The 15,370-nt window shown below is 37.0% G+C and overlaps 1 protein-coding gene across 1 annotated transcript in view; it reads left to right on the plus strand.

The window, feature by feature from the left end:
- ADCK1 (aarF domain containing kinase 1) overlaps positions 1–13,292 on the plus strand; it is a 107,180-nt gene extending 93,888 nt beyond the window's left edge. The window contains exons 7-10 of the mRNA XM_087726759.1: positions 8,026–8,175; positions 8,964–9,161; positions 11,320–11,513; positions 12,907–13,292. Coding sequence (XP_087582885.1) covers positions 8,026–8,175; positions 8,964–9,161; positions 11,320–11,513; positions 12,907–13,075 — 711 coding nt within the window. The 3' untranslated portion in view covers positions 13,076–13,292. The remainder of the gene's footprint in view (positions 1–8,025; positions 8,176–8,963; positions 9,162–11,319; positions 11,514–12,906) is intronic.
- The last annotated feature ends 2,078 nt before the right edge of the window (positions 13,293–15,370 follow it).

Genomic DNA, 15,370 nt, shown 5'->3' on the forward strand with positions numbered 1-15,370 from the left:
AGATTAACCTGCAGCAGTTAATCTTTTAAGTACAATGCTGTAATTGTATTCATTCACAGAAACTACTAATTCTAATCATTATCACATATATATTGAAAGCAATAGTGTGGTTTAACTGTCCTTATGCAAATTGTCCATGGGGTAGAGACAAGCAGCCATAGAAGAAGTTTAAATTATGCTTTGAAATTGCCAAAACCAATTGACTATATTAAGATAGATTGTCATGTTTGTTTCCTGATTGGCTATACTATTGATGTAATTATTCTCAGGAAGAAGCCAGAAAAAAATTTCTGGCAGGTTAAACAAAATAAGAAACTGAAGGGAGAGAGGGACTGAAAATTGTATAATTGGTTGTACAAACTATTGCAGTACTATATCCCTGTGACTCAGTTTTTGGCTTATAACATGAAGTGCACAACTTCTCATAGTTCTAGATACAAATTTGATGTTCAGATACCATTTCTGCTATATGCCCTGCACCTTTACCCTAATTAGAAATTAAGCGATGTCACACTTTGTTCCAGATGCAGTCATATTTCATAGCTGGATGCGTTTCTTGATTATAGGGTACACATGATGTCTATTTGTGGATTGAAGTATATGTGATTTTTCAGGGAAGAGGCTTAGTTTTATATGCAAAAAATAGGGCAAATTGAGCCTGTCAGACTTGCCCTCCAAGTCAGTGAATTCTGATTGAATTAGTGCTGCCTGCTTTTTCCCCTGTGCACTATTGATGAGCATCAAAATGCCATTTGGCTGACTAGCTATCAGAGTGCTCCAGCATAAAATCAATTGTACTTAATCTGTCTGTCTCTGAAGCCACTATGCTCCCTTCCCATCATCTTTTTATGCTGTGGCAGAGGTCACTCAACTTCATTTATATACATTCCAGCCTAAATTCAGAAGAGAAATCAAGTTACACATTCATTATGTATTAAAAGCCTACATCTATATATTTTTCCTTCTTTCCACTAGAAGGAATTATTTGCAAAGGTAAGTAAGCACTCCCAAATTACATGAATACACTAATTGGCAATAATGTAAAGGGGAATTGACATGAAGAATAACTGCTTCACTGCTTCCCTATGCCTTTATTGCTTGCATGTGTTTGTGTTTTGAGTCTCAATATTTGGGAACACAGAAGCCACGTGTGTCAGGGAGCAGATTTAGTAACAACCTCTGTGTTGTCCTTGCCTAATTATTTTCTTTTATCCCTTATAAGTGGTGGTTGTTCATTGCTATGGAGCTTTTAGGTCACTATGATAGAACTGATTTAAAAAGAATTTTTCAGATTGGATTCTTTGTACTATTTTTCTGAGATGGTAGTTTTCATTTCAGAGGGCACCATTTTGTATGAACACATATATGTTAATATTTAATACTGGTGTGAATCTTTCTTCTGTGCTAAGGGATTGTTGGAATTGTAGTCAGACACCTGGATCACAACAAATTTCTGCCTCTATTCTGAACTTTTAATAAGATGTTTCATACCTTCCTTGTATACGTTCTGGATTTGCAGCATATACCTTTGTACTTTCATCTTGGAATCGGAATGCTGCACAATTTTATTAATAATAAATATTACTTCCACTATTAAAAATGAGGGTTAGTGTATGTTTACATCATAATTGTTTTTCTTAGAACTAGCATTTGATTTAAACCCTTTAGACTGGAACATTCGGTATTTGTATTTTAAGTTTACTTTGTAATAGGTCTTCAGTGTGGCTTGTACAATTATACTCTAGAGTTGATTAACAAATGCTGAATATTAACAAAGATTAACTTTATGCATGCTAAGAGATTTTTCTTGCTAGTAGAAAACAGGAAGGTGCTTTTTTATCAAGTCAAAGCAATGATCTTTCTATCCAGGCAGCACAATCTGCTGTGATTGGCAGTAATTTTTCCTCAGCCACTTTGAGATTAATTTTGTATTCTCAGAGTTCAGAGGATTAAACTGGGAACTAGTTTAACACTAGTGTACTAGTGTTGAGCTATGCAGTCTTGGGCCATTCTAAGTCCAACATATCTGGAACAGATCCAGTCAGACAAAGAAAACATGACACGTCACTGTCAACCATGGCTATTACCATACCACTCTTCTTCAGAAAAGTTTTGTTACATTTAATTGGGAGAGATGTAAACAGATCTCTGTTATACGGTATACTCTTTGCTTTTTTCAAGCAACAGATACTTGAAAAGCAGTCTTTCTCTTGTAAATGAAAAGGATCCTTGAGGTGAAAGCTCCCTTCAAACCAAGTTACTGACATTTATTTTATGCCATCTGTAGCAGGATTATCATTAAAGCTGCCCCAGAAGCACATTAATCTGTTTGGATCCGTCCAAGTGCTGGACTGTAATAACATTTAATCAGAAAAGCTTCTGATTTCTAAAGACAAATGCAAACATTGAAATATCTGACTGTGGAACAGTTTCTTGGTCATGTGTAAGAGTGCAGTCTAGAATGAAAATTAGCTGCAAGACTAAGAAAAAGGGAAAAGTAGAGAGATTGAATGAAGAAAGTGAAGTAAAGGAAAAAGAAGGCCAAGGATATGAGGGATTGAGATATTTCAGGAAAGGAACTGTCTGGAGTCAAATATTTTAGAAACCAATGTTGGAACAAGAAGTTAAAATTTTCTTTGGATTGAGTTGGACATCAATATGGGAATGTTGATGTTTTCTTGACATCTATGATTTATGTAATAAAATCATAAGGTAGCTAGGTTTTCTTTTCTCCAGATTTGGGGTAAGATTGGGGGAATGTCAGGTCAACATTTTAAGTGCTTAAGTTGCTAAGAAATTGCTGATCCTTAACATAAAATACAGAAATGTTTCCATTTCTTGCCATTTGACAGTTTTTACCTTTTTCCAAAGAGCAGAACTATTAGCAATGTTTTTAACCATGATAAGGGGGGAAATGACAGAGTCATAATAAAACAGACAAGTTTACTTGTTGGTCTACCAGCTAGTTTTATAGTTAACAGAAGAAGTTTGTGCAAAAGATCTAGATTTCTAAGATTAATTTTCTGAAGAGATACTGCCTGTAGCAAATTCCCAGTTGTCTACGCCCCACTTACACTTTAGGCAACTCCCAAACTCCCTGTGAGGGTCAAACAATATGATTTTAAAGCAATATTTATTTAAAATAATAACATCAATTAGGATTGGAATTTTGTTTTTACATGAGAAGTGGTGAGTGTCCCTCTTTTCAATCCTACTCCAAACTCAGAATATGGAGAGAAAGCCAGTGATTCATAGCTATTTTTCTGATACCAATAACAGATCCCATATATATAAAAAAGAACAAGAGGCGAAGGTTAAGGATCCCAACCGCTTAATCATGAACCTTGTCTGAATTGGGCTCCTCCTGCTGATCATTTATAGAAAAAGCATCCATTGTTTAACTTAAGCTGATTATTTGGGTGCCATTAAGTCAAATTTGATTATAGCTATGCTCATTATTTTGACTTGTTTCTGGTAATAATACACATCTCTTTCAAGAATATTCCTAGGATATTTTTGAATATGGCCCAACTCTGCTTGATTGGTATTCTTGCATACATGGTACTTTCTATAACTATAACTATCATTACTTCACAATCACATTCATAAGTTGTAGGCGTCTCATATTATTTTCTTTGGTCTTTCTCAGACCATTGTTTTAACTATTTTGATCTTGTCAGTGAACCATCTCCATTTTTATGATTTTATCAACCTTAGCCTCTTTTATCTATCTATCTCAGGAAAACATACTTATTTACCCTTTTCACTTCTTTGCCATCAATTGTAAATTGATTAACAGTAAGCCCATGGTTTGACACCACCAATATTTGTCAAAATGATATCCTTAATATAATTCTAGTTCATTGTAAAGATTTCTTAGATAAGTAATTAAGGGGTTTGGTTTGCTCTTTATCCAGAATATATTTCATACTTTGACATGATCTCCACAGTCAAAAGCTTTGCCATTGCCAGCAAAGCAAAAAATTCAGACTTTAATATATTATCAATTTTGTTTTGTGTCAGCCATCATATATGTGGCCAACAAATTATTGTTGGAAGATATGTGCAGCAAGACGTCCACTTTGGATCTTGCTTATCTGATCTGATTACCAAAAATTCTAGTTTGTTCCGTATATAACCTCATTATCTCTGTCTCCATTGATAGTAGCTCTGTTCATTTAGATTCTGTTGTGTATGTTTTGTACTTTTAGAAAAATATTCAATATTACTGATTAGGGCAGCTCCAGTGCTCATGAGTTAAATTCCATTTGGTTGCCAGAACCTACAATTTTCTGCTGCCATCAGTTAGCTTCTACAATCCTAGAAATAATTTTATATGTTTTGTGCTGGTTTCAGGGTTATTCATGCTAAGCAACAATCATTGTACCAATAGTAAAAAAAAGTAAACTGAATTTGCGCAGCCATATGTGATCTGCATTTATAACTATACTCTTTTCCCTTGCCTGCCTTGTGTAATGACTATGAACTGGGCATGTCAATTCTTCAGAGCAATGTTTTCAAGCATGTTTGTGTTCTCTATAAATAAATGGTTGCCTACCTGTCTTTCTTAAAATCCAAAGCAGCCCTCCAAATATGAATGGAGTTTTTATTTTATTTATTTTATATATATATTATAGCCCTCCCCATTTTAGCACAGGGTAGCTCTGGATAGTTTTTTTCAGAAATAGCTGGGTGAGATTCTTGTTAGATTTGGAGGAATTTTTATCCATTGGCCTTTAGAAAGCCACACCTGGAATTGAGGAAAAATGATCTGACACTCCCATTAATATAGCATATTCTTCATTATCAGAAATCATTTAAAGTATGCTTACCCCACTCAACTAGTAATGATAAATCTCTTTTTCAGCATTCCATGACACGAAATTTGGCAGGTGACATAGGGCACAGCCATGTGACATGGAGTTAAGCAATATTGATATAATTATATTGAAAGATAACCTTTCTCAGATTCACAGGTGGCCATAGGTTTCTAATAGTCTTACTAGAGGATAGTAGGAAACCCTATGTACAGTATTCATGTATTTCTGTCTTCAGGCACACCAGGTACAAGGTAGCAATAGTGGGATAAAACTATTATCTTCATGTATTCTTTGTCAGCTTCCAGGGATAATCTGGTTGGCCATTCTGTGTAACAGAATACTTGATTGCCTAGTTTCTGGGTTTGCTCTATAAAGTTCTTTTTACATACTTATGGGAAGAATGTAAAAGACCACTTTGATTCAGATTAAAGTATCTTATGTGTACCAATAAGAAATAAGATGGAAGAGCCATTAGCTCTATGTTGTGTCTCATCAGAAGAATAAGATGCTATTTTTCCAGAAAGCCTTTCTCCTTGATATCCTAATTTTCTTTTTATATTTTATTTGGAGCAGAACATATAAATGCTATTATCCCCTGCAATCTGAAATATTACATTTCACTTAGCTATTTCAGAATATTTCCAGTTCATTTGACTGAAAGTGTTGACCACGCCAAACATTCTGCTGCTTTGAATTTAGAAACGGATTTTCCCCTCTGTCAGTGTCCATCAAATTTGCAGGCAATTATTAGCTGTAAAGTATCCTAAGGTCTCAGGCAAATTTTTTTGCAGATGCACAACAAATTTACTGTATGTAACATTGCACAAACTCCCTCCCCACAAACCCTATTGGACTGTAACTTCCCTAAAGAGTAAGCCCTCAGGTTTTTTTTTTCTGGCTAACTTTTCTATAAAATTAATACTGAGTGTAACCCAATTGTGATGGGGAGCAAGATGAGATGTTCCGTCACCTACATTCTTCACTGCCTTCGGTAATTTCACACCAGTGGGGCCTGCACTGGTGGATTTTTTTTTAAAAAAAATCAACATGTTTACTAATCCAGTTAACCTTTGATTAAGTTTTTAAAATCCACACTATTCTTTTGGCCTGAGGAGGTAATATCAAGCCTTAAGAAATGAGCTACATCATGACCTTTACTTTTAACGAGATCAATAGAAGTTCGTGTCGCCATCCCTTAAAATAATTGGCAAATATTATGGCTGAATTAGAGCCAACAGTTAGCATGTTTTCTAAATTGGAATAGACAGGAATAAACAGATATGTTGGATCCCATCTTGTACCACTTGTTCCATGGTCGGCAGGGAGATTAAATCATTACAACATCAATTTGATTCCAGAGATATTAACATGAAATATTCCCAGGTCAGAACTGAACATATATCTATATTTTACATGATTTCCTTTAGAAAAAAACCCAAACCCAGTGGTGAAATTAATTTTTTTTTACTACCAGTTCTGTGGGCGTGGCTTGGTGGACGTGGCAGGGGAAGGATACTGCAAAATCCCCATTCCCATCCCACTCTGGGGCCAGCCAGTATTTGCTGATTCTCCAAACTACTCAAAATTTCCACTACCGGTTCTCCAGAACCTGCTGAATTTCACCCCTGCACAAACCCCAGACAAAATACAGTTTCTGCCAAAGAATGGAGTAGTACCTTGTAAACCTTATATAAAAAGTTATGGTAAAAGTTATTGATGGGTGGTGGCTAAAAGAAGCTGAATACAATCCTTCCCCTGCAAAGATTTGCCCTGTAATCTTCAGAAGCAATATACTCTATGGCCTAAAAGATTTGTGCACTGCTTCAGACAGATGTTTAACTATTACAATATGCACTGCTATTGCAGTATGTGTTAGCATTGGTACATATTCCTATGTACACTTTTTCTCCTTACAAAACATGGGGTGAGGCAGTAGGTGGGATGAATTGCTCAGAGATAATTCTCATTACATCCTGATCATAGTGTAGATTCCTTGGTAGAAGCTCTGCTAATTAAATTGCATTTATAAATATATTATATTTGTAGTGAAGTAGAAAAGATTTTAAAAATCAGGTACTCAATTTATTTTTCTATTGCTTTATGCTTAGTTCACAGCTTCTTCTTTTATTTCAGTATATGTGAAATTCAGCTTCTTTTACTTCATGCTGATTGGCCAATTGGTCCAGAAAATTAAATGTTAGATCTGTCATTTCCTAATTAAATGAGCATTCATCCTTTCATTAGTACGCTGTAATATTTTGACATGCATCCTTTTTTTTAACCAATTGGATTCTGTTCATGCTTGAAGGCGAATTCAGAAGAAGTAAATGTAGTCAAGTACATTTGAGTCATATTTTACTGGAAAATGTTATTTTCCAGTCTCTGGCAGGCATCGATTTACAGTTCATTTCAGATAACACTTTACCCCATAGGCTCACACTCAGATTCACAACTGTATGTGGATGGTCATGCAACATTATATCTGAGCAAAAACAACATACAACTTTCCTCAATGAGATATTTTTACAATTATACTTTTCATTTTCTCTGATAATTCACTCATTTGTAGCTATTTAAGTGCACACACAAACAAGCACTCTCTCCTTACTAAATAAATAGATTTATACCATGTTTCTCTGAAAAAAAGACAGGGTCTTATTTTCTTTTGACCCCTGAAATAAGCGCTTGGCCTTATTTTCGGGGAGATCTTATTATTTATGAGCTGCAGGAGGCAGCTAGCGTGGTCGCCTCATGGCTGCTGATGTGTTGCAATATTTTCGGGAAGGGCTTATTTTCGAGGGAGGCACATGCGCTCAAAAGCTCAATTGGGCTTATTATCCGGGGAAGTCTTATTTTCAGGGAAACAGGGTAGGAATATTTGGGCAACACACTCACCCCCACACATATTGCTTGTCTACACTCTGGGCACCGAGAATGTTCTTTGTGATTAATTTTGACAAACATGTTTACACTTCTGCTAGCATAGTTATAATTCTACCCAGATGAGGGAAAGATACCGTAAATGCTTTCTCTAAGTACACCCATATGTTGGTTGAATGATATCATTTTCTCTTGTATAAAAAAGGAATTAGCCAGCTAATTCTCTGCTATTCCAATAGGTGGTACTTCTGTGAACTAAGTTATTGTCCTATGCTCCCTGGCATTGTTGCTTTTTGGGGCCTTGCATGTCCTCCTTTCTCCTCAGATCTCTCGCAACCTGGGAAAGATTTACAGTGAAATGATCTTTGTGAATGGCTTTGTGCATTGTGATCCACATCCTGGCAATGTCTTGGTGAGGAAGTGTCCAGCTACAGGCAAGTCACACATTATACTTCTGGACCATGGACTCTATCAGGTATGTAGCTGGCTTGTCAAACAGGTGGAGAGATAATGAAGGCCAGTTTTGTCATTAAGCAGCAACATTTGACCACTCATGGGGAGGAATCTTTTTTATTATGGCAGCAAACCGCAAGCTATTTCCATGAGGTGCCATTTCTCCCTGCAGGAGATAGATATTGTAGTAATGCCAAGAACAGCTGAGCCAAAAAGTAACTGACCAGCCTATTGGAGAAAGGGGCTGCACTAAGGTTGGGCAAACATAGTTCTAGACTGCACAGGAAAGAAAGTGGTGATAATATTTCACTTGGAGTTTGAAGCCAAATTTAGGATATAAGGGATACAGTATTCTTGACGGATAAGTTTGTTGATTGGCAGCTACTCAGAGTTCAATATAAGGTTGGTGTGTGTGTGTGTGTGTGTGTGTGTATGTATGTGTGTGTGTGTGTGTGTGTATTTGTTATATTTGTGCTGATAAATAAATAAAGGGAGACTAGTATAGATCTATTTCAAGCTATTTAGCTCTCATCAGCTAGCCATACCCTTACCAGAGGTTGTGACTTTAAAAATATATATTAAATATATATAATAAATACATTTTTAAATAAATAAGAGATGCCACACATGGTCACCCAATGTTCCAGAATTTAAGTCCACTGTCCACCATACACTGTTGGTATGAAACAAGCGTCCCAGGCCATTTAATTCTTTCAAAAACTATCTGTACTTGAGTCCACATACTGTTTAACAATACTGTTTAACAATTAAACACATACTGTTTAACTTTGGACCATTGTTTTTCTTAAGGTCCTGACAGACAGCTTCCGCTTGGATTACTGCCGACTTTGGCAAGCATTGATCAAGGCAGATATAAAGCAGATAAAAAAATACAGCCAGGACCTGGGAGCAGGGGATCTGTACCCCCTATTTGCTTGCATGCTTACTGCACGTTCCTGGGAATCAGTCAACAAAGGAATTGATCGTTTGCCCGTCACAAGTAACGAGGTACATTTTCTTGGGGTAATGGATAAAAAAAGGTGACACACAAAACTGCCATGCTGAAGATTCACAGCTATCTCAGATAGAATAAGCCTGGCAGCTTACACTACATTGAATTTGCTCTGTTCTAATTGGCCAACAGCAGTTTCAGACTGGGGGTCAGCCATTCCCAAAATTGGACTTGGGGTTTTCTTCATAAAATGCATACTGCCTTTCACTGAGTTACCAGTGTAAACCAGCTCTTGTGCTATATTTTTAATAAAGTATAAGTGTAATAATTTAATATTTAATATAGTCTTGAGCTGTATATTTAATGTGATTTTTTAATATAGTACATAAATACTTTTAAAATATTTTTAAATGTTTTAATATAATATTTTAATGAATGAAAGCGAATATACGTGTCCCAGGGTTATACTACAGGATCACTCGGAGTCAGTCACTGGGACCAGAAGTTTAGTCTTTCGATCTTTCAGATTCATGCTGGAGTTCCCATCCTCAGGGAACTTCTCTCTAGCAGAGTGTGTGCTTCGGGTTATTCTGTGTGTGGTATTAAATGGTGTCTGGTTATATGTGGGAATTTTTTTAGTTGTTGATTAGAGTATTGATGGCTGACTAAAATAATATTTTAACGTATCATATTTTTTGGAGTATAAGATACTCCAAAGTATAAGACACACCTAGCTTTTGGGGAGAAAAACAAGTGGAAAAACTCTGCCTCTGCCTCCCAGCAATTTGCCTCCTTGCAGCAAACAGCAAACAGTACAGAAGATATAATTTGTTTGTGGTGTTACATTTCAGACTATACTTGTACAGATGCTGTTAAAATTGAAGCGGTTTTCTGGAAGTATACATTCTCTACTATTTAAAAGAAAATATAATAGCACTGGGCCTCTTCAAATCAAGCATTTATTTTAAAAAGCTTCTTCATTTTTGTTAAGTTGTCTAGAACAATAATAAAGCAGTCTTTAAAAAAGTCTAATAATTTGAACATTCTATATGTATTTGTAGTTACTGACTTACCTCCTTGCAGCAAATAGCAAACAGCCTGTTTTAGTTTAGTCTGATTAGAAGAAATTTTTTTTGCCTCTGCCTCCCAGAAATTTGCCTCCTTGCAGCAAACAGCAAGTTTTACTTTCAGTTTAAGCAGGGGCCTCCCAATGATCAGCTGTTTCAGGCTGCTGGGATTGCAATAGCCCACTGCTACTTCTGCAAGCCCATTTTCTCTGTTTGCTGCAAGGAGGTAAATTTCTGGGAGGCAGAGGCCAAAGGGTGGGGGCCGGAAGATGGGCAGGGTTACATTCAGTGTATAAGACACACTCAAATTTTCACTCTCTTTTAGGAGAGAAAAAGGTGTGTATGGTAGGTATTTAAGGTGTTAATTGGAACAAGGTGGCTCAGTGGCTAAGATACTGAGCTTATCAGTCAGAAAGGTCGGCAGTTTGGTGGTTCGAATCCCTAGGGCCCAACAACAGAGTGAGCTCCCATTACTTGTCTCAGCTTCTGCCAATCTAGCAGTTCAAAAGCATGTAAAAATGCAAGTAGAAAAATAGGAACCACCTTTGGTGGGAAGTAACAGCATTCTGTGAACCTTTAGCATTTACTCATGCCGGCTACATGGCCATGGAGACATCTTTGGACAGTTCTGGCTCTTTGGCTTTGAAACGTAGATGAGCACCGCCCCCTAGAATCGGGAAAGACTAGCACATATGTGCAAGGGGAACCTTTACCTTTAAGGTGTCGGGTTTGGATCAAGGAAATTGGAGTCTAAATCTCAACTCAGCCCTGAAACTCTTTACATGACATTGGACCAGTTGCTCTCTTTGAGCAAAGCTTATCTCAGGAGATTGCCTTGTACAGATAAAATTAAGGGAGACCTCCTATATAAGCTGCGCACTAAAATCAATTAAATAAATAAATGCCCTCAAAACTATCATATGGGAAACTCTTAAGGTTCTTTTTAAAAATTGAAAATCAAAACATATGCTTTGTGTAATCAGGAAGTTTTCAGATTTTGCATTTCTGTTTGAAAAGACCTTGGCTTCTCTAGGAAATATCCCTGCCTACTACCTTGGAATTCTTCTGTTGATCATAATAGACAGTGCTTAGAATGTGAATCTCTTCCTTCCTGGACTCCCCTACGTTTCTAATCTGATTATTCCAGGATGTAGAAATCCGGACCAATGCTGCTACTTACTTACCTCAGATCACTAAGCTTCTCAGCAACGTTCCTCGTCAGATGCTGCTGCTGCTGAAGACCAACGATTTGCTAAGGGGGATTGAATCTGCCCTGCAGACACGGGCTAATGCCAGCTCCTTCCTTAACATGTCTCGCTGCTGCATACGAGCTGTTGCTACGTAAGTCCCCATTCCCATAAGCAAGATTCCCCCCCCCTTTTTTATAGAAAAAATCCATAAGGGATTTCCTGTCATTGATAAATGTAGATATTGTCTTTTTCTCTAATCGAATGAGTTAAGTTATCCATTTTAGCAAGTTCCATTAGCTTCATCAACCATTCCTCATTACCAGATCTTTCCATCTTTGAGCATGCCATAATCTCAGTCATCACAAAAACAATCTTATGTGGTTCTTTTCTAACTGTTTACCCATCAGTCGCCCATAAGTAGAAATCTGAACTCTTAATTGACTTTGTGATTCCTGTTTGCAATGACTTTGAAATGCAGAAGTTACAAAAGTCAGCTTGGTGCATTTTTCCATGCAGTAGACAATAGCAGTCATAAAAAACATTTATTCATTTTATACAAATACATTCAAAGAGATATTTTGCTACATGAGTGGGCATTTATGAAGTACTTCTCCAAATCATTAAAGTAGCTACTCCCAGCTATCTAAACAAACATGTAGCTATTTCACTTCCATTTTTTCCCAATTGAAACAAAATGGACATGCCATACATATGGAAAGAAGCTGGGACCAGCTTACAAAATAGTGGTGTCAGTTTGGAAAAGAGCACAGCTGCTTCCCTGATTCCAACGGTTAATTTGTATATCTTTCATATTGTTGTGAAATGCCTCTTTCAAAGTATTTGTCCATTCGTGATATTTATTATCTGCTGTTGTCTGGAAACAGCGTAAGGAAATTCAATTAAAGTGGAGAAAATTGCTTACGGAGTTGTAGACATAGCATACCATTCATCACTTGTGGAGAATACAAAATGGGGCTTGAGGGTGTTTGGTTCTTTCGGTGGGGGTATTTCCATTTTACCTGTCATCTTCATCAGTCTTGTCTCCTCTCCTTTTCACTCTTACCTGTTCTCTCCATCCCCACCTTCAAAGTAGTTCTGAAGAGTCTGTGCTTCCTCTCACTGGTTTTTCTAGACAAGATTAAATAGTTTATTTTCTTCTTCTCCTTTGTATTGTTATATCTTTATTTCCCTCATTCTTCCTATAAAGCATGGAGTAATTTGAGAACTTAATGCAATGGTAGATGAAGAGACACACTTCGAGTTCTATATGAGAAGGTTCTCCAATCTTAGCAACTTTACAACTTGTGAACTTCAACTCCCAGCTGTGCTGTCTGAGGAAATCTGGGAGTTGAAGTCCACAAGTTGTAAAGTTGCTAAGATTGGAGATCCCTACCATATGAGAAGAGCCACTGTGCAAATCAGTACACACTACATATATTGTACTCAGCTGAAATTACAAAATAGTTTGTATTTTAGAAATTGTTTTTCTCTGTTATTGTTACTTTATAAGGCAGTTAATGCATTTCTTTTTGTGTTTTGATCAGGTATCAAAGGAGCAAGAGTAACTCGCTGTTCAGAAAGGCCCAGATATCCCTTTCTGAGGCCTTGAGCTTGTGGCAGATCAACATGTATGAACTGTTTCTATGGCTGAAAATATCCCAGCTGGGAAACTGGGTTATTGCTTTCTTGAAGTGGATGCACTGTTCTAAGTAGCAGAATAATGTGTATTGGTAAAGCTGGCCTTGATTTCGTCTTGCCTTTCCCAATGGCAGCATTCACTTCTTATTTATTTTTCCTATAGCAGTGATGGCAAACCTTTTTTGGCTCACGTGCCATAAGTGGGGGAAATGCAGGGGGGGGGTCATTTGCGTGTGTGCCGCACCCATAATGAAATATGCAACGCCCCAGTGCGCATATGCACACTATAGGCCCTCCCCCCCATTTTTTGCATGTTTTTTCACCCTTTCCAAGCTCAAGAGGCTTTATAGGAGCCGGGGGAGGGCGAAAACAGCCGCCCACTTCCCATCTGGAAGCTGTCCGGAGGCTTCAGAGACCTTCAGGAGGCTTCCCTGAAGCCTCCACAACAGTCAAAACGAACCTCTGAGCAAACCAAAAGTGACTTCCAGTTTGCTCGAAGGGTCATTCTGAACTCTACGAAGGCTTCAGGGACCTTCAGGAGGCTTCCCTGAAGCCTTCAGAGCAGTCAAAACGACCCTCTGAGCAAACCGGAAGTCCATTCCCGAAGTTCCAGTTTGCCCATAGGGCCATTTTTTGTGCTCCGGAGGCTTCAGAGGAGCTCATGAAACCTCGGGAGGGTCTCCGGGGGCAGGACAGGGGAGGCTATTTTCGCCCTCCCCAGGCTCCTATAAAGCTTCTGGAGCCTGGGGAGGGAGAAAAATGGCTTTTTAAAATGGTGAACTCAGCTGGCCAGCGCGCACATGCGTGCTGGCCAGCTGGCAGGGCAGCACCTCACGTGCCCTGACAAATGGCTCTGTGTGCCACCTGTGGCACGCGTGCCATAGGTTTGCCATCATTGTCCTATAGTGTTTTTGGTGTTTCTTCATGTATACAGTATATGGTGCTATAGATTCTTTGTATTTTGCAGGGTCATTTTTGTAAAAATAGGAAATACAAAATGGCAGCTGGAACTAAAAGAAGCCATTTTTTAAAAGAAAGGGTCACTAAATTATGAAACACAACTTTCAAATCTGCAACGAACAGTGAGTTTTTAGTAGTACTTTATGATCATCTTCTCCAAGTTTTACTTTACTTTATACTCTACGTTTTAGACTATAACTACAGTTGGCCAATAGTCAAATATTAGCTGAAGTTCAAACCATTTTGAGTAAGATTGTCTTTTGGGTTTCTTGAACTATTGTACTGCATGATAGCCATGTTAATATGTTCTCATCTCTCCTGAAAGATGTGAAAACAAAATGGAAATCATATGGATAAGAAACTATAGCCAGGATTATTACTGAATACATATTTGTTTTGGGAAGGAAAACATAAGGTTGAAGATCTGTTTTCATAACTGACTTTTGGATCATTTTTTCTATATTATTTTTGTCATAATCACGAAAATGTAAGGCTTGTTTGAAATGTAGAGAATAAGGCAATATTAAATACTAACTTATTGTTTCAAGAATTCATTCCCAAGTCAAATATTCATTATGTATATATTGGTAGGGGAAATATTCACTCATTTCTTAACACAGAATCCAAGTATTACCTATCCTCCCCCAAATAAGTTCATTCATTTCACTTTCCCTATTTAGAAAATAAATAAATGTAAAAACATAGTAAATATGACATAAAATGTAACATGGTCATTCAGCTTATTATCTCAAAAATCTCTGCATAACAGGCATTACACTAATGTATTATGTCAAGGATGGGATATCATAAATGATTAGCAAAGTCTCAACTTTGTGGTATGGGAAAGTAAGAATTATTTTATTGTAGGGAATAGTGGCCTTTTTTCTGTATTAATGAGGATACATCCATTTAATTAATTATTTTTAACCAACTCATGTAAATAAAACTTTATACATAGAAATCTGTTTAATTATTTTGCTGTATGTGACAGGGTGCTTCTTGTTATATTTAAAAAAAAAATGTACAATAGGTTCTTGGTAAGATCTTCCATAGGATCAGAAGTAGTGATGTAACAAATACTAAAATTGTACAAGTCATGAGCAAATTTTAATCACTATTTCTTTGGATATAAATATTAGGCATAGTTCTATCTGATTGTAATGTCAGCATTTTATTTGACAAACCATGGGCGTATTAATTAACAGATTAACTACTGTTTATCTTTCTAGTTTTCAAAAATGTGAAACAAAATATGTTAACACTTAATTGGCCCATTCATTGGATCCTTCTTCACTCAGTTCCAGAATAGAATATCTGATTCATAACTGCTGGAATGTGAAACTGTTATTTACTCAATAATGCCAATTTCAATAAAATCCTTCAAAACATTAATCCTTTGTTCCATCGTGT

Source organism: Thamnophis sirtalis, unplaced genomic scaffold (genome assembly GCF_051295495.1).
Source record: "Thamnophis sirtalis isolate CommonGarterSnake01/CBP01778 unplaced genomic scaffold, rThaSir2_p1.2 scaffold_1, whole genome shotgun sequence".
Lineage (NCBI taxonomy): Eukaryota > Metazoa > Chordata > Lepidosauria > Squamata > Natricidae > Thamnophis > Thamnophis sirtalis.